The sequence below is a fragment of the Eubalaena glacialis genome, chromosome 12 (assembly GCF_028564815.1).
Source record: "Eubalaena glacialis isolate mEubGla1 chromosome 12, mEubGla1.1.hap2.+ XY, whole genome shotgun sequence".
NCBI classification, from domain to species: Eukaryota; Metazoa; Chordata; class Mammalia; order Artiodactyla; family Balaenidae; genus Eubalaena; species Eubalaena glacialis.
In genome coordinates, this window is record NC_083727.1 from 93,692,257 (window position 1) to 93,711,144 (window position 18,888).

General features: G+C 38.4%; 1 protein-coding gene across 1 annotated transcript in view; it reads left to right on the forward strand.

Moving 5' to 3' along the window:
• COL19A1 (collagen type XIX alpha 1 chain) overlaps positions 1–18,888 on the forward strand; it is a 322,067-nt gene that overhangs the window by 57,382 nt on the left and 245,797 nt on the right. Inside the window, exons 5-9 of the mRNA XM_061207711.1 lie at positions 2,790–2,913; positions 4,939–5,214; positions 9,412–9,492; positions 13,204–13,329; positions 14,392–14,454. Of these exons, the coding sequence (XP_061063694.1) occupies positions 2,790–2,913; positions 4,939–5,214; positions 9,412–9,492; positions 13,204–13,329; positions 14,392–14,454 (670 nt within the window). The remainder of the gene's footprint in view (positions 1–2,789; positions 2,914–4,938; positions 5,215–9,411; positions 9,493–13,203; positions 13,330–14,391; positions 14,455–18,888) is intronic.

The window sequence follows — 18,888 nt, forward strand, 5'->3', positions numbered from 1 at the left end:
TCCCTCGGGACAAGATTCAGGCGCGTGAAGGGCGGAAACCGAAAGAGGGGGAGGCCGTCTTTTTAGGGCGAGGGTGAAGAGTGACCGTCGGCACTTCAACATTCCAGATGCTCCAGAAATGAGCGACCTTGCAGTGCTTGGCGGAGGGGGAGGGGGGAATTCCTAAGTTTAAAAAGGGGTTATCTTTTCATTATTTTCCAACATCCTAATTAAAAGCAAAAGCCAAAAAAACTGACAAGCTTCCACAGCAGGGATATTGCCTGAATTCCGAAGGACACATTTTCTGATCCGCTCGCCATCCCCAGTACAAATCCCGCAGTTATTCATTATGGGTGGAAATCCCATTTGGAGATAAGCCCATCCGGTTCTTGCATTAACTTCTTGACTGGGTAAGCTAGGCTGTTTTTGCCATCGTGGCTGTGGCCGCTGCCCGGGCTCCTACAACATTGCCCTGTGGCGTCTTGAGCACCCCTTGGGCGGCCGCTGCGGTTCCCCCTCCCGCCCGCAGCGGCGCGCTCCTTTCTGGCGGGAACCGCGGCTCCCCCACCCCCGCCCCAGGCCCCCTCGCCGATTGGGTGAGACCGCTCACGTGACGGCCCGCCTCGGGAAGAGGGGCGCACCGTGGGCATCCTCGCGAGAGCCCACGGGACTGCTTTTAGAACGCAGGACGGCTCAGGGCGGAGGGCTGTGACAGTGTGCTGTTTAGAGTCTTCATTTAAGAAACTTGGTGGATACCTGGAAGGGTAATATAATGCTGTAGCGAGGATGGAAGGAGTTTTGTCTGTTTTACAGCAGGGGAGAGGGTGAAGATATGCATACATGTGTAAACCGAGATAAGAGGGGCGTCGGTGAGGGAGAGATGGGAGATGGAATTGGAGTTTTATCCTCTAAAGTGCAGAAATGACTGTAGAGTGGGAGATGAAGCCACAGAGACAGACATAATACATTCTTAGAAGACGGGAAGCAGTGGGGTCACAGGCAGCAGAGAGGAGGAAGTTAGAACCTCAGAACCGCAGGGCGGGGTGCTGCTGGCACGTGGGCTGGGGTACCTCCCCGGGCACGGGAGGGACTCATCCCAGGGAGGCACCAGCCAGCCTCTGTGGAGGCTGGAGAGGGGTGAGTGTGTGTGTGTGTGTGTGTGTGTGTGTGATGAAAATGAGGCCCCAGGTTGCCTCCTCTTTCTTCAGCCAGCCAGACAAGAGCTGAGAGCCAGAAAGCCTCCGGACTGGGGGTAAGCAGGTTAGTGAAGAAGGTAAAACTAGAGTTTATATATGTTTAGAGGCAGACCTCCTTTTATTGTGTTTCACTTTATTGCACTTCATAGATACTGGATTTTTTACAAATTGAAGGTTTGTGGCAACCTTGGGTTGTCAGATGATGGTTAGCATATTTCTTTTTAGCAGTAAAGCATTTTAAAAATTAAGGTATGTACGTTTTTAGATATAATGCTGTTGCACATGGAATAGAGTACAGCATAGTGTAAACACAACTTTTACACTGGAAAACCAAAATATTCGTGTGACTCACTTTATTGTGATATTCAACTTTATTCCAGTGAGCTGGCCCCAAACCTACAATATCCCTGAGGTATGCTTATGTACATATACCTACATTCATACACTATATACGTAAGTGTGTGTGTGTGTGTATGTGTGCGTGCGTGCACACGTGCGTGAGTTTAACCAACTAAGAACTTTAGGCCAGCATAGCTTTTTTTTTTTTTTCATATTTGTTCCTGATTTCCCTACCACTTGTGACTTTTTCTCTAACACAAAGTGTAAAACAAAAGTTTCAGAATTCTCCATGAGTTTGGTTGTCAGTTTCAGTGGACCTTGGTGTGATATTCCCAGTGAGTAGTTACCATCTCAATGTATGATGTTTTATTTATATAAACAACTTCTGGCTATGTTAGTCCTTAAGAGAATTCTTACCTACTACTCCTCATGATTTCTTGAAAGAAAAGCAAGATTCCTGCCTTGCAGAGTTTTTACATACAATGCAGATAACTTTAGAAGTCAACTTGGAGGAATGTATCTCTCCGTGTTTTCCAATGAAAGTCTAAATATGATTTATGTTCATGGTGAATTTTTTTCCCCAAGTTTCTTCATGGATCCAGTGAGACCAGTATTTTGAAACAACGTTAAGGCAGAAGCATATTTGGACTGTCTTTAAGCTTCTCTCTGCTACCTAGAAATAATTTACTTATTTTCTGTAAGAATAAAAAATAAGCTAAAATGTCTTTATTATATTTAGATTCAGTCCTAAATTGATACCTACTAGGAAATCAGAATTAGGAGTTCATTTTGCAAGGGTTTAATATGACAAAAGTTCTTTGGAAGTATACATTTAATTGCCAGCAGTGTTCTTTGAAATGCTCTGTACTTCTCTCTACCGATAAAGCCTAGGGGTACTATTTATTTCCTTTATAAATGTCTACTGTTTGCCAGACTGCAGTGAATTCTGAGATTCTGTTGGAACATCTTGTTCAGTAAATGAATATTGCCCCATAGTACTATAGTGTAGTCACTCGCTTTTACACACCTCAAGCTTTAACAACACCTTCCCGGGAAATTTTTTAAAAGGGAAAGAACAAGGATACAAATTCCATAGGTAAAAGTAGGCGTGGATGCGTCCATGTATGCATTTGGTAGAATGCTATAAACATGTATAATGAATTCTAAACTCATTGAGAAAATGTGACTACGATGTTGTGTTGCAGAGACCTTCATACCGAGATTTTCTGTCCTTGCCTTCAGTTTTCCCACAATGGTTCTTTTTTTCTCCCACAGTAAGGTGTTTCCCAAAGGCCTTCCTGAGGAGTTCGCCATAGCAGCCGTGTTTCGGGTACGAAGAAGCACCAAAAAGGAACGGTGGTTTCTGTGGCAGGTTTTAAACCAGCAGAATATGCCACAGGTAAGGAACCAGAGAGATGTACTGATCTGTGTCCTCTGGTGGGATTAGGCCAGGTGAATCTTGGAACTGTGGGCATAAATTTGGGAGCAGACCTCATGCACGGATATTCTGTCTTTTAGAGGAATCATCCACAGGGAAATGCAAGTATTCTCAGAGTTAGAAGGATCTTGCTGAGATTTGTAATGGGAGAGCCTGGTGGGTGAGGCAAGATTAGTTTGTTTTCTGTTTTTGTTTTGTTTTTCTGTTTGTTTTTTTCTACTAGGTTCCTATTTTTGTCTGAAGACACTCTAACTACCCTTCCTTTACAACTGCTTCGTCGACCCCCGAGACCACCTCACTAACGACTTCTTCATTTCCTGTTATTTCTGATATTATACATTATCTTAAAGCCGTTCATTGTTTCCTCTGAAAATCCTTAGTGAATTAAGAGATGCAATATAAATATTGATTCCATCAATAAAAATAATTGAACACATGCTAGATGCTAGTTAGTGACAAAGATAAGAGACTGGCAAAGCGTGATTCCTTTTCTCAGGGAGCACGTAGGTCTGGGGATGCCACGTATGAGAACAGCCTATTGGAGCATGACCACAGGGTGACAAGTGTGGTGGCCGAGGACAGCTCAGAGTTGGGTGGGGACTGTGCAAGCATGGAAAGGATGGCTCCCCCAGATGGGACACGAGAAGAGCAGGGGTCTAGGAATACTTGTGGGAGATGTGGCATTTGGGCAGAAAGGAGGGGATGCAGGTGCTCCAGGGAGGGGAGGTAAACATCACAATTACTTATGGGCACCATCCATCTGTGTTTATTTCCGTACATATCCATTGAAATGTTTTTCATTTCACTGGTCTTTTAATATGTTATTATATAGTCACAATATTAAGATGGAAATATGACTTGAACGGAAAGAATATGTCCTCTATGAAAATGTATTTTCTTTGCACCATGCAAATCGTCAAAGGTTAAAGAAGTTGATCTCAGTTTCCATGCTAAGAGAAGTGATCATTTCTTATTGTTTTTAAATTAGTAACATTTAATTCTTGAATCACTCATACAGAATTATATATATACTTAGATACATACACACACACTCCTAGATGTCCTCTCGAGAAAGGAGCATATTACATTCACCAGATATCCCATATTTAAACCATTTTTATAGCTGGATGTTTGCTGTTCTTATATGTTAACAAATCCGACGGACACAAGTATCATCTAAAACATTTTACTGAGTGCCTCAGTTCTACTAACATGCAGCTTGAGGTTTTTTTCAATTATTTTATTTTTTTATTGGAGTATAATTGCTTTACAGTGTTGTGTTAGTTTCTGCTGTACAACAAAGTGAATCAGCTATATGTGTACATATATCCCCATATCTCCTCCCTCTTGAGCCTCCCTCCCACCCTCCCTATCCCACCCCTCTAGGGGGTCACAAAGCGCCGAGCTGATCTCCCTGTGCTATGCGGCTGCTTCCCACTAGCTAGCTATGTTACACATGGCAGTGTATATATGTCAGTGCTACTCTCTCAATTCGTCCCACCCTCCACTTACCCCGTGTCCACAAGTCCGTTCTCTACGTCTGCGTCTCTTTTCCTGCCCTGCAAATAGGTTCATCTGTACCATTTTTCTAGATTCCATGTATATGTGTTAATATTCGGTATTTGTTTTTCTCTTTCTGACTTCACTCTGTATGACAGACTTTAGGTTCATCCACATCACTACAAATGACCCAATTTTGTTCCTTTTTATGGATGAGTAATATTCCATTGTATACATGTACCACATCTTCTCTATCCATTCATCTGTCGATGGGCACTTATGTTGCTTCCATGTCCTGGCTACTGTAAATAGTGCTGCAATGAACATTGGGGTGCATGTGTCTTTTTGAATTATGCTTTTCTCAGGGTATATGCCCAGTAGTGGGATTGCTGGGTCATATGGTAGCACCTTGAGTTTTGATTTGTGTGCTTTAATAATTTTTAAAACTGAATTTCAAACATTTAAAGATTATTTGCATTTTTGCAGGTTTCTATAGTAGTTGATGGTGGAAAGAAGATGGTGGAATTTATGTTCCGAGCTATGGAGGGAGATGTGTTGAACTACATTTTTCAAAATCGAGAACTCCGTCCTTTGTTTGATCGTCAGTGGCATAAACTTGGCTTCAGTATACAATCCCGGGCCATTTCGGTCTATACAGACTGTAACTTAGTTGCAAGCCGGCATATTGATGGAAAGGGCACTGTGGACTTCCACGGAAGGACTGTTATTGCGACCCGAGCTTCAGATGGCAAGCCTGTGGACGTGAGTTGTGAACTAGTAACATTTATAAATTAAAATAAAATATCTTATTAAAACCTTTTTCCTTTAATAACTGTATAAGATATTCCCTTCTCAACACTGTTTAAATTAATTTGCTATCAGATGTGTGAAGCATAGCTATGTATTTCCAACTATATTTTTACATATATTATTTTCTATCTATTTTCACCCATTTTTCTCTAGCCTGTGAATTTAAAAGAACTAGGTTATGCCTTAAAAAATAAGGTTATTAAAATTAAATGTTAGTAAAAATTGAAAATATTATACAAAAGTAAGCTTGGTCTAAGTTCCTATGTCTTGAATAGAAAGGACTGGAAAAAGATGAAATTTAAGTTAAATGGTTCCAGATTATCTGGTGTTTTCATTCGAGAATAATAGGTTATTTATTCATCCTCAGAATCACAAGTGTTTGTATTGCAGACTATTTTTCATTAGCTTATAATGGTTTTTTAGAGTTCTGTTGGACTGAAACACAACAGTAGGTCATTTGGATGAGAATAACTGTCTAGTAAAACCTTTTCAGATGAAAAGTTTCCTTAAAAATTATATTTGATGCTCACGTGGTACAGATTTATTATTAATTTCCCAAAGGCCTATAATCTTTAAAAAGGGGGATATATCTAAATTTGATGACTTCACATTTTCTTATGGGTGGAATGATGGGAAAACCCATAAAAATAATCTGAATGCAGGTCACCAATAGGAATTGTTAACACAAAGCCCTTAACAGTTCAATTTTGTTTCAAAAGTACGGTTCTGTGCACATACATGTTTGGCCAGCATATTATTTCTTTTTTTTTTTTAAATTGGGGTTTTTTTTTTTTTTAAACTTTTTGGTTATTTTAAATTTATTTATTTATTTATTTATGGCTGTGTTGGGTCTTCGTTTCTGTGCGAGGGCTTTCTCTAGTTGTGGCAAGTGGGGGCCACTCTTCATCGCAGTGCGTGGGCCTCTCCTTATCGCGGCCTCTCTTGTTGCGGAGCACAGGCTCCAGAAGCGCAGGCTCAGTAATTGTGGCTCACGGGCCCAGTTGCTCCACGGCATGTGGGATCTTCCCAGACCAGGGCTCGAACCCGTGTCCCCTGCATTGGCAGGCAGATTCTCAACCACTGCGCCACCAGGGAAGCCCCAGCATATTATTTCTAAAGGCCCCTGTGGAAGGCATCAGAGATAGATGACAGATGGATAGATAGATAGATATTATATATGTGTGTGTGTATATATATATATATATATATATATATATATATATCTCCAATAAAATATTATTTTTAAACTGTCTTCTCTTAGACACAATGAACAAATCAGTGAGAATGTCATAACTAGGGTTCAGTGATGATTATCAAAATACCCCAGAGCAGGAGAAGCCAATTCTGGACATAAGACATCATGGCATCAGGGAGAGTGAGCTTGCTTGGGGACCAGACAGATGTGATTGTAAATCCTAGCTCATCCACTTAACTCTTACGATCTGCTCATTTATCTTGCTCACTCTTAATTTATCTGAGTCTCGGTATCCTAAATTATAAAATAATATTGGTAGACTCACTCGTTATAATTGCAAAGCGTATGTGCCATAGTGCATAGTATGTGGTCAGTTTTCTGTGTATTCATTTATTTATTTAGGGCCAGACATGCCGTTCAACCCTGGCATAAAAGAGTGGAAAACAACAACAGCAAAATCTGCTCTTCTCTCAAAGATCTTAAAGGCTCAGTCTGTGTCAGAAAGATGGATCAAGTCTGTGTCAGTAAATGGTGGCTGCCAATAATAATCACAGTATTAATTGTAATGACAACAGTCCTAGACAGACCTTTCAGAAAGGTCTCTCCAGAGTCAAGGGAGGAAGTGGAGCCCAGCAGCTAAACCTCAGAGTTGTGACTTCCAGCAGTGGGTGGAGTGTAGGTAGACGGGAAGTGATCTTCAGGGAGTTCTAGTAACAGTGGTAGGGGTGGCGGTAGCCCTTGCTGGAGCACTGGTGTTGACTGGAATCTGATCTCCTGCAGGACTAGCGAGGGCAAAGTGGGGAATGGCAAGAACCAGAGAACATTAGGATTGGGATATAAATTCATAACCTTTGAGGGAGAGGTGACAGTGAGAGAGGAGCAAGTTAATCCAAGAGTGGGGTCCTGGCTCCAAGCTCCCCTCTGAAGGTTGAGTGTTGTGTCCTGTGTCTAATTAACATTTTACTCAAGGGAACAACCTGAGGCTGAAGAGTATCACTGTGTGTCCTGATGAAAAGCCACAATGGGAAAATTATAGTCTTACAACACTTTCATAGTTTAATGTGGAATCTTAGTTCACTTAAGAAATAATATTAAAGCCATGTCACGATGATGGAGCTTTTAGAGGAGAGAGTCACTGTTTAAGTTAAACAAACAAAACACATTTTATTTTTTTAAAGATTCTTGGTCCTACTAAAACTCTAAGTAAACTAATTTTTTTTATCATCTCCATACAAGCTCTGTGATTTATAAGATCTGTTGTAATGTGAAAATGTTTTGTTTATTCAGAACGTAAATTATCAAAAAAAACTTCTAATGATTAGGTTTTATTTTACATATACTACCCGTGTGCTTTCGTGCAGAGAAATAGGTGACAAAACTGATAAAGGGATTTTTTTTTTTTAACAAAAAAATTCTGTGTGACAGGGTCAGTGCATTCTCATTCTAAAGCACCATGTCAGTGAAGGATTCTAAAGCAACTAATGAATTAAAAAAGCATAATTAAACTGGGCTGATTGTAGTTTCAGTGTCATGGGTACTTTATTAGGTTCTAATCCATGAAAAATTGATCATCTGTCTTCAGTTAAGTAAAATAATTCATATGAAGGCCCTAGCACAGTGGATGATACATAATAGAATTTCAGTATTTATTGACTATTTAGATAACAGTGTTGATGATAAATTAGTTTTAGTTAAGGAGAATATTAATTCATTAGAGTCTCTACATTCTTCATTCTACATAATGGGTATGTTACTGCCTGGTGTTTCATTAGACTATGTAAGACAGTGTATTTAAACTTTATAAATAAAAGTTTACTTCAATAACCTTGCAAAAAGTTATAGAAGAGAAATCATTAAGTTTCATTTCATCTCAGAATTTTGCATTGGCTGCAAATCTTAGGCTGCTCATGAATCCAAAAGATGTCTGGAATTCTTAATGCTTTCTATGAGCTGAATTGATTTTGTTCATCTCAGTGTAGAGTAATAGTTACAGCTTTTCCCCTCCTTTCTTGCTTTTTTGGTGTTGGGTTAGAGATTCAGAGCTAACCTCAGATATCTGCTTTCTATTATCATAGGATTATTATATTATTATAGTTCGGTCTTATTATAGAAAGTACTTACTGACCTCAAAGAAATACATAATCTAGCTCTGTTACATTAGGAGACAGAGAAAGATGGGGAAAGAGGAGAGAGAGAGAGAGAGAGAGGTGGGGAGGAGAAGGAGGAGGAGGAAAGAGGTTGTTCCTGACCTGTGTTATATGTCAAATCATCATAAGATTGATTATTAATTAAATTATTAAATTTACAACCACAAACTAATTTGAAGCAGCCTCTCTGTGCATCTGTCATATTGAAATTTTGTCAATAGTCTGTACCATTTACTTTCTCTGATGTGGTTGTTTGATCTTGCACTTGAAGACATGATTGTACTTTCCTGAAACTACTTTTAATTTCATGTCCAAATGCCAACAAATGTGAATTTGCTGAGCAAATAAGAAGAATCAATTATTTTTGTAAAAATACTGTGAGTCTTGCTCAGGAGTATATGCCATGTAACATCAAATCCATGGGTATTAGACAGTATCCATGAAAAATAGATAACAACTAAATACCTTTTTTTTTCTTCTTATCGTAGTGCATTACCTCTCTTTAATTAAATACTTCTTTTTGATGGTTTGAAACAAGGAGCAAAGATCTGCAATTGCTCTATTACTTGATTTCCTTTACATATAGATCTATCTCAACAGCCGAATCCATTTCTGTTTCTCAAATGGTCCATAAAATCATGAATCCTAAATTAAGTAAAAACCAAAATATCTGCCAGTGATTTATTTGTGTTAACTATTAGCTTCTTTTTTTCTTTCCAGTTAAATTACCATCGTTCTCAAATGCCTAAATGTGATTTTCAAAAAGAAAAAAACTAATGATATATCTTATTACTAATTTTTTAATAGGTTGAAATTCACCAACTTCAAATCTACTGTAACTCGAGCTTCATAGCTCAAGAAACGTGTTGTGAGATATCAGACCCTAAGGTAAGCTCAGTTTTTGGTGTGTGAAGACTGTAGAAGGCCAGCTGCCTGGGCTGTAGAGTCACGTGTAGGGCAGCACTGAACGTCTTCTCTTGAAGCCAGGCGAGCAAACAGTTCCAAGCAAGAGACCCCTCATGGGGCTGTCCCATCGTCTCTTGTCACAATTTTAATCCCAGTGCTTCATCTGGAACTTCAGGAAAGATATGGCCTCACTTTGGACTCCACATGAGTAAAAGAGAATTTATGCCTTTCTCGCTAAACCACGCTCTGACGGTAGCATCAGCATTTTCCAGTTACAGAGGTTTTATGTCTGTGATCGTACGTTATTCTCACTCACTTCCCTCTCCTAGCCGTCACCCTTCCTGGCCAGTTTTCCTTTGTGAGAGATTTTTCACCTGCATCTTCCCCTCTCCTGTTACCGCCGTGGTCCACCTTTACCTCGTGCCCGGATCGTCGCATTGTTGTGTCATCCGCCTTTCCTGTCCCCACATAGCCAGAATAAGTCTCTGCATCACTGCTTTGTAGGTTCATTTACCTTCTTCCACTAAACATCTGTTATTCAGAAACACTGGTCTTCTAGACATTGTGCTAAGGAACAAGGCTGGCTGACGTGAATAAGGCACATTCCCGGTCCTCTGTTCATCTCACCCTCAAAGCCTTTGGTTACTCCCTGTTTGCAACAAATTAGAAATTCAGTTTCTTAGTCTCTCATTCTTAATATTCTCAACCTAACCCTACAACTATTACTTTCTTGTACCAACCTTCCATTAAAAAAACCCCACTAAATTCAGTACTTTCTGTATCTCTTATTGCAATGGCCATGTGTGTGTCTTATATTATTAGATATAGTTGTATTTGTTTTTAATTTATTCAGCTACCTTTTAAACTCATTGAAGGGAATTATACTTTTGTACCCTTCTTTTATGATTAGTGCTTTGTTTGTAAAAGATGTCAAAACATTGTTTCTTGACTTGTTGACTGGTGTTTGAAAGGGATTAATTCTGAAAAGTCTTACAGAAAGAACATATGAAAAGTAAAAGTAAAAGGTGAAAATGGTATTCTTTGGGTCAGAAGTTCTAAGCTTACCATTGAAAATTGTAAGATTTATTCATAGTTTAATAGTTCAAAAATATTTTTAACTTCTATCACTCACTTTGGGTAGTAGAATAATAATGTGATCAACTGACTCAAAGCATAGCTAAGTCTGTAAAAATTATATGTTTTGCTAACGTAACTTGGTTTTATAAACCATATCTCCAACCCAGTTTATGGCTCTCATTGCAAGGAAAGCCAGCCAAATATCTTTCTATAAATATCTGGAAAGGTAATTTAGAATGCCAATCTACAGACTTGAAATACCTAGACTTCCTGGAGGCACACATTTAAATCGTGAAGATGTGAATTCTCCAGAAGTTTTTCTTTAATTAATTATGCTTCTTTTATGTGAGAGCTTTTAAAATACGAATTTTCCCTGATTGAAAAGTAACAAAATGATGTTTTGAGGTACCTAAATATTATACTCTTGACCAGTAGTCACTCCAACTTGAATTATGAGAAAACTGTTAAGGAAATAGGTGATGGATTCAATGGAGTGGCTTGATAATTAAAAGCGGTGACATGACCCCACACATCATGAAAAAAAATTTTAAATCATGTTTGAAAAAGATTTGGTTTTAAAGAGTAGAAAATAAAGTAGGAAATCGTCTCCAACCTTGGAAAAAAATAACAAAAGACTGCTTATTTTCCTGCTGATAAGTATTTGGGGGCGGACATCACCATTCTGTTAATCGTTAACAGGAAATGGATATGTGCTATATTTACATTTAATGGAAATATATATTTTGGAAGGTAAATAGTTATATAAAAGATACTTAAGTGCATCTGCTATAATTTTGGCATCAACTATATTTTTTGAAAAATATTTGAACTCAACAAATTTTAATGTACTTGCTTAAAAATCTAATTTTGTCCTGTAATTTCAAATCAGACATCCTTTCTGTTAATAATATTTTATAACATATTTTAAAAGTGAAATTTATTCAGGATAATCTATAAATATACTTCTTTGCTGCAATTAATTAGGGTTTCTCTTTCTGAAGCAGTCAGATTTCATGACTACAGACCTAGACAGAGAGAATGAAGAATAAATAGGAAGAGAGGAGAAAATCAGCAACATTTGTTGAAAATAAATGAGAAAGTTGATTAAAATTTTGAGGGCTAATTAACTAAATATGTGTCATATCAAAACCAGAGGTTTTATGAAGCAGGGGGTCCTTACTTGTACATCTTATGTTCCCTGTAGGCACTTTTTGGAAAGTGTGGGCAGTTTTATAGTGACGCCTGAGACATGCTTTTAAAGTCTTAAAGTAGTGAATCAGTTATCCAGAGCAAAACTGTGAGCTCGGAATAGGTCTTGATTATCTAACTGAACCCATGGGGCACGGGGCAGGAACTGGCTGGAAAATCATATCAAATCATATGAGATAAATGGATCGTTTTGGGGATAATCTTGTGTGTTTCATTCTAATGTAATTTTTAGACTTGTGGACTTGGAAACTTACGACGATAACTAAACAGCTAATCATTAAATCTGCAGAGAGTAAATGTGATAGAACTAGTGGTAAAGACAGGAAACTAGTCCCAGTTTTTTGGGGAGCTATTTTTCTTACCGTGTTTACTGTGCTCACAAGCATTAGAATGCTACACACTTTTTCAAAATATTATTGTGTTTGAAAAGTTATGTATGTTTACTATATAAAATTTGGAAAATACAGCCAACTTCATAGAAGAAAATAAATATCAACCATGATCTCATCACAATAAATAACCACAGACAATATTTTAATTTTGCATCCTGACAGTATTTTTCCAGGCATATGTAATTTGTAGTATATAAAGTAATGTGTGAACACTTCCCCCTAAAATGCAAATTCAGAGATATGAAATTGCAAATTCATGAAACTGCAAATTCAGAGTTACAAACCGTGGTAAGGATTCTGGTAAATGATGTTGAGAGGAAAGGATGCATTTATCTTCTTCAGACGGCCATCTGGATTTATTTTTTGACAGAAAAAAAGTTCATTGCTTTGTAACCAAATTTCACTTCATGTGGCTGTCCCCACATGTTCTGAACACACTGGATAAGTTATAAAAGTCATCACTTGTCTGTTACAGTGGAGACTTTTGAATAAAGAACAATGGACTGGAATAAGATATACATACTTTGATTAAATACATACTACCTTAGAGCATAGAAAGAGTTTATTTTCTACTTTTACATGCCTTTATAATCATCTTCTTGAAGTAAACGATGTTTTAAAAGTTCAAATTACGTCCTTTTATTTTAAAATTTGTTCCCAAAGCATATGTACCAATGTTATGTGTATAAAGTATTTTATTGTAACAATTGTAATTCTTGTAAACGTTTGATATTACTGTACTTGTCATAAAGTCACCTATAATAGCTTTAGAATTTCTCACCAAAACCAACAATTTAATGCATTTCTAGTGTGTTGTCAGAGTAATAAAAACGTAGGGGGCTAGTGAAAGGGCAAAGTCATTATGGACTTTCACAGGTTGGTGTCAACCTTTGGTTATTAGAAGGAAGTTCTTGCAAGAAACTCCAGTCATGTCTAGTTTGGTGAGAGTCAGTGCTGGGAATGTCACAATGTTTGGAATTGACCCCATATCCTAAAGCCTCTTTCTGGATTTTAGTGCCCAGAGCAGCAAGGCTTTGGAAGTACTGCAGCATCATTGGTACCCGCTCATGCCAGTAGAATGTCTGCATTTCTGCCAGCAAAGCAGGAACTTACAGACCAGTGCCAGTGCATTCCAAACAAGGTATGCTGCCTTTCACCTATGCCCACAGAAAAGCCACGCCGCACAGTGAGCCAGGCCCTGCGGGTGTGGCCCTGGTCTTGCCCTTTAGTGCTGGTTGAATCAGGTGCCTGGGCCTCTCAGTCGCTGGGTGGGTTAAGAGAACGGGGTTGGGGATAGGATCTCCTGGATTTCGATCTGGATAGTTCTGAGGCCATCTGACCTTCTTCCCTGGGTAGGAAGTAGAAGAAAATAAAGGGAGGAACCACCTGTACAACAGCTAAGTACAAGGACATAACACATGCCAGGAATAGGCTTCAATTCTGTGAATTCACAGATGAAGGAAACGCAGTGCCTGCCCTTCAACACATACCCAAAGATACTCTACGTAGTGTGGAGACCGTGTCTGTCCAGTATCCCAAATATCCACCCAGCTCTCCTTTCTGCAGTGAGTTGTACAGGAAGTGCAGAGGAGCTCTGTTATTGCCCAAAGAATTTGTTTTGCTTGCCCCTTCCTGGTCAGGAAGCCTGGGCCCACTGGGCTGCACGAACGTCTTTTGTGGATGTTAATGGCACTCAGAGGCCTGAGTGATCTCTGGACGGCTTTGCTCTACACCAGTACAAAGGGAAGGGAAACTTGCCCCAGCTTCTGGAGCAGAAGATCCCCGGCACCATGACTTGATGCGTGCTTCGGCTTAGAGCATCCTGCGCCACTTCCCCTCCTGGCTGCAGTAGCGGGGAGGAGGGAGAGGTGGAAGTTTAGAGGGAGCTTACATGTCCTCAAGTGAACAGCACTGCACAGGAAGCTCCGTGCCAAAGGCATGTACGAGGTGCAGGGGGTGTGGAGGAGAGCACATGTTCCAGCCCGTGGACGGTCTCGGGGAGGAGTTGATGCCAGCGGGCGTTTGGAATAGGGGTTAGCGAGCCTTATGATGAGGGGAGAAGGGCCTCCCAGCGGAGGGACCTGTGTCAGCTCCCAGGAAAGCAAAGCTTTGTCTTACTACTGTCCGCTGCTTATTTGTAAACTATGTGTTTTTAGTTCAATGTGACAGAATATTTGATAACACAAAATTCATTTCTGCTCAGGGGGAAGCAGGATTACTGGGAGTTCCAGGCTCACCTGGACAGAAAGGGGACAAAGGAGAGCAGGTAAGACACCAGCCAACGCTGTCGGGACAAAAGAGGATTTGTCCAAAAGTGACTTCACCGTTGTGTCCACCTCATTTTTCTGTGTCCCATACAAATGCGCGTTTCTGTGAAAGGCTATCGAGGGCTGTAGTTAAGTGCTGGTCACTGAAATAAGGAAGACTATATTGGCATGTAAGTCTGCTTTTGCATTCCTACTGGAAGGCTGGCCTAAAATGAACCTGTAAACCACAAGCAAAATTGTGAAGCAAGAAAGTCTGTTTTTTAGTTGGGCTCTAGCCTTCTTTAGCATTTTCTTTCCAGATACCTGACGAACTCCTGTTTCTCTGTCTGCTGATAGGTCTCCACTGAAGATTCTTCCCCACCCTTTATTCATACAGCTCACCTTTGTTGAGCACCTGCTCTGCGTAAGGCCTAGTGCTGGGTGTTAGAGCGGATAGAAGGAATAGGCTATGTTCCAGGATTTTACATCGGGAAGGAGAAAGAACACCTTACAAGGCCACACCAGTTAGGTGCTATAGGAGGGTTGCAGGGGCCCTGAGGTAACAGTCTTGGGGAGACTGGGGAGAGAGTTTGCTATAGGAGATGGTGGGTGAGCTGGACCTGTGCGGATCTGAGTCTAGCCAGGATCCATGCTTAGAGACTTGCCTCTCCTTTCTCCCTGTCCTTCTCAAAACAGAACTCTCTATTCCCCACTCTTGGAGTCATGTCTTTTTATTAACCATTTTTTAAATTGAAGTATAGTTAATTTACAATGTTGTGTTAGCTTCAGGAGTACAGCAAAGTTATTCAGCGATATATATATATATATATTATATATATATATTATATATATATATAACTGAATCTATATATATAAGTATATTCTTTTTCAGATTCTTTTCAATTATAGATTATTACAAGACATTGAGTATAGTTCCCTGTGCTATACAGTAGGTCCTTGTTGGCTATCTCTTTTATATGTAGTAGTGTGTATATGTTAATTCCAAACTCCTAATTTGTCTCCCCCTCCATCTCCCTCTGGTAACCATAAGTTTGTTTTCTATGAATCACGTCTTTTCTTAGCTAACTAGGTAGATTAATTTCTGCTAAGATTAGGAGTTGATTATGTTCTTACTATCTTTCCAAGGTAGAACAGATGTAAATTCTTTTCATGCCTTAACTTGGAAGTCCATGGTTCTAAATTATTTATATAATCTTCATGGACTCCTTATTTTAAAAGGTAAGAGACTGAAGTTTGTGAAATGACTGATGCCTCAAAGTTGCACAGCAAGCTTCAGCCAAGCCATCCTTGGTCTTTTGACTCCCAAAGGAGAGTCCACCATTGTACCTTCCATGGGAACTTCTGGCACCTAAGCAAGTGCTTGAGAAGAAATGTTTGGTGTTGGGATGGGCATTTATTTTTGCCCTTGAGATCACACTTGTTTATTTTTGCTTTTGTTACTTTTGCTTTTGGAGACATATTCAAAAAAATTATCACCAAGATGTATGTTGAGGGGCTTACTGCCTATGTTTTCTTCTAGGAGTTCTATGGTTTCAGATCTTACGTTCAAGTCTTTAATCCATTTTGGATTAATTTTTTTGTATGGTATAAGATAGTGGTCAAGTTTCATTCTTCTTTGCATGTGGCTCTGCAGTTTTCTCAGCACTATTTATTTATTTTAAAATTTTTATCTATTTTTTATTGAAGTATAGTTGATTTACAGTGTTGTGTTTGTTAGTTTCAGGTATACAGCAAAGTGATTCAGTTATCTATATATATTCTTTTTCAGATTCTTTTCCCTTGTAGATTATTACAAAATATTGAGTATTGTTCTACATGCTATACAGTAGGTCCTTGTTGGTTATCTGTTTTATATATAGTAGGGTGTATATATTAATCCCAAACTCTTAATTTATCACTCCCTCCTTTCCCCTTTGGTAACATAAGTTTGTTTTCTATGTCTGTGGGTCTATTTCTGTTTTGCATATAAGTTCATTTGTATCATTCTTTTTTAGATTCCATGTATAAGCAATATCATATGATATTTGTCATTCTCTATAGGGCTTACTTCATTTAGCATGATAATCTCTAGGTCCATCCATGTTGCTTCAAATGGCATCATTTCATTCTTTTTTTATGGGTATTATTCCATTCTATATATGTACCACATCTTCTTTATCCATTCATCTGTTGATGGACATTTAGGTTGCTTCCATGTCTTGGCTATTGTAAATAGCCAACACTATTTATTGAAGAGACTATCCTTTCCCCACTGTATATTTGTGACTCCTTTGTCATAAATTAATTGACCATATATGTGTGGGTTTATTTTTGGGCTCTCTGTTCTGTTCCATTGATCTATGTGTCTGTTTTTATGCCAATACCACACTTTTAATTACTATAACTTTATAATATAGTTTGAAAAGAAGATCTGTCTATATGCTACCTATAAAACACTCATTTTATATGTAAGGGCACACACAAACTGAAAGTGAAGGGATTGGATAAGATATTCCATGCAAATGGAAATCAAAAGAAAGCTGAGTAGCTATACTTATATCAGACAAAATAGACTTTAAACAAGGAATGTAATAAGAGCCAAAGGTGGGTTTTATATAATGATAAAGGGGTCAATCCAACAAGAGGATGTAACGTTTGTAAATATTTATGCACTTAACCCAGAAGTGCCTAAATATATAAAGCAAATATTAACACTCCTAAAGGGAAAAGTAGTCAGTAATACAATAATAGTAGGAAACTTTAATACCCCACTACATCAATGGATACATCATCCAGAGAGAAAATCAATAAGGAAACACTAGCCTTAAATGACAGATGAACCAGATGAACTTAAGAGATATATACAGAACATTCCCTCTGAAAGCAATAGAATGTATTCTTCTCAAATATATACGGAACATTTTCTAGAACAGATCATATTTTAGGCCATGAAACAAGTCTTAAAGAACTTAAAAGGACTGAAATTATATCAAGCATATTTTTCTGACCACAGTGGTATGAAACTAGAAATTAATTACACGAAGGAACTGGAAAATTCACAAATGTAGAGATTAAACAACATGCTACTGGGCAACCAATGGGTGAAAGAAGAAATCAAAAAAGAAATTAAAAATTACCTTGAGACAAATGAAAATGGAAATATAACATACCAAAATTTGTGGAATGCAACAAAAGCAGTTCTAAGAGAGGAGTTCATAGAGATAAGTGCCCATCTCAAGAAACAAGCAGAGGCTCGAATAAACAACCTAACTTTACACCTTAATGAACTAGCAAAAGAAGAACAAATGAAGTCCAAAGTTAGTAGAAGGAAGGAAATAAAAATTAGAGCAGAAATAAATGAAATAGAGACTTAAAATACAATGGAGAAGATCAATGAAACTAAGAGCTGGTTTTCTGAAGAGAGAAACAAATTGACAAGCCCATAGCTAGCTAGACTCACCAAGAAAAAAAGAGAGGACTCAAATAAACAATAAAAAATGAAAAAGGGCATGGTACAACTGATACCACAGAAATACGAAAGATCATAATTATTAGCAAATTTATTGTATGCCAAATCTATAAAATATGCAAAATGTATCTTAGAGTTATAATGTATTACATAGTTTCCCATTTATGATACATTTAAAAAATAATAACATTTGTTTTAACTTCCAGACTATACAAAATTCATAATGGCAAGAGATTTTAGTGACAAGGCAATGACAGCTGGGATAAAATAAATTGATAATCTACAAAAGAAGGCAAATAATCGCTATACTTCCTTTATGGTTTCAGTACATGCACCAGCATTTAATTAAACCAGCATAATCCGTGATGTGCAAATATGACTTCAGATGACCATGGCCATGAATGTGATCAGCTTTTTTTAATAAACATGGATGTATTTTTCCTTTTGAGGAGTTGATGAGTACATTTCTGTTCTTATTGTAGTACGTGATCCTGCAGCTTTAATGGGCAGTAAATAAAGGTGGCTTTCCATCTGTGTTTGAGTCTTGTGTATAAGTTTCATTATTAGAGCAGGTGCACAAAATAGTGCCTGCATAGTTTGAAGATCAAAAGTCATGTTTGCTCTAAGGCATATTGAATAGTTGATTTTGTGAAATGATCAGAAGTGCAGTGTTACTAAGGCAACCAGATGTTGTTCTCAAGGTTTTTCTTTTGGTGTGTAAGACCAAGAGAGTATACTTAGGGGCTGTAGGACAGTATATTAGAAGGAGTACGACTTTGGAGCCTGAATCACTTGGGATTGAATCCTGTCCACCTCTTACTTGCTTTGAAAATGATGCTTAATAACACTGAGTCAACAGCTTATTGTGAAGAAGGAATACTTAGTACCAGGAACTGGCACACAGTAGATACTTAGCAAATGTATGTTTCCTCTACTTTTCTATCCACAGTGTAATTGTTCACGTGTTGAAGGAGAGGTAGAGGTA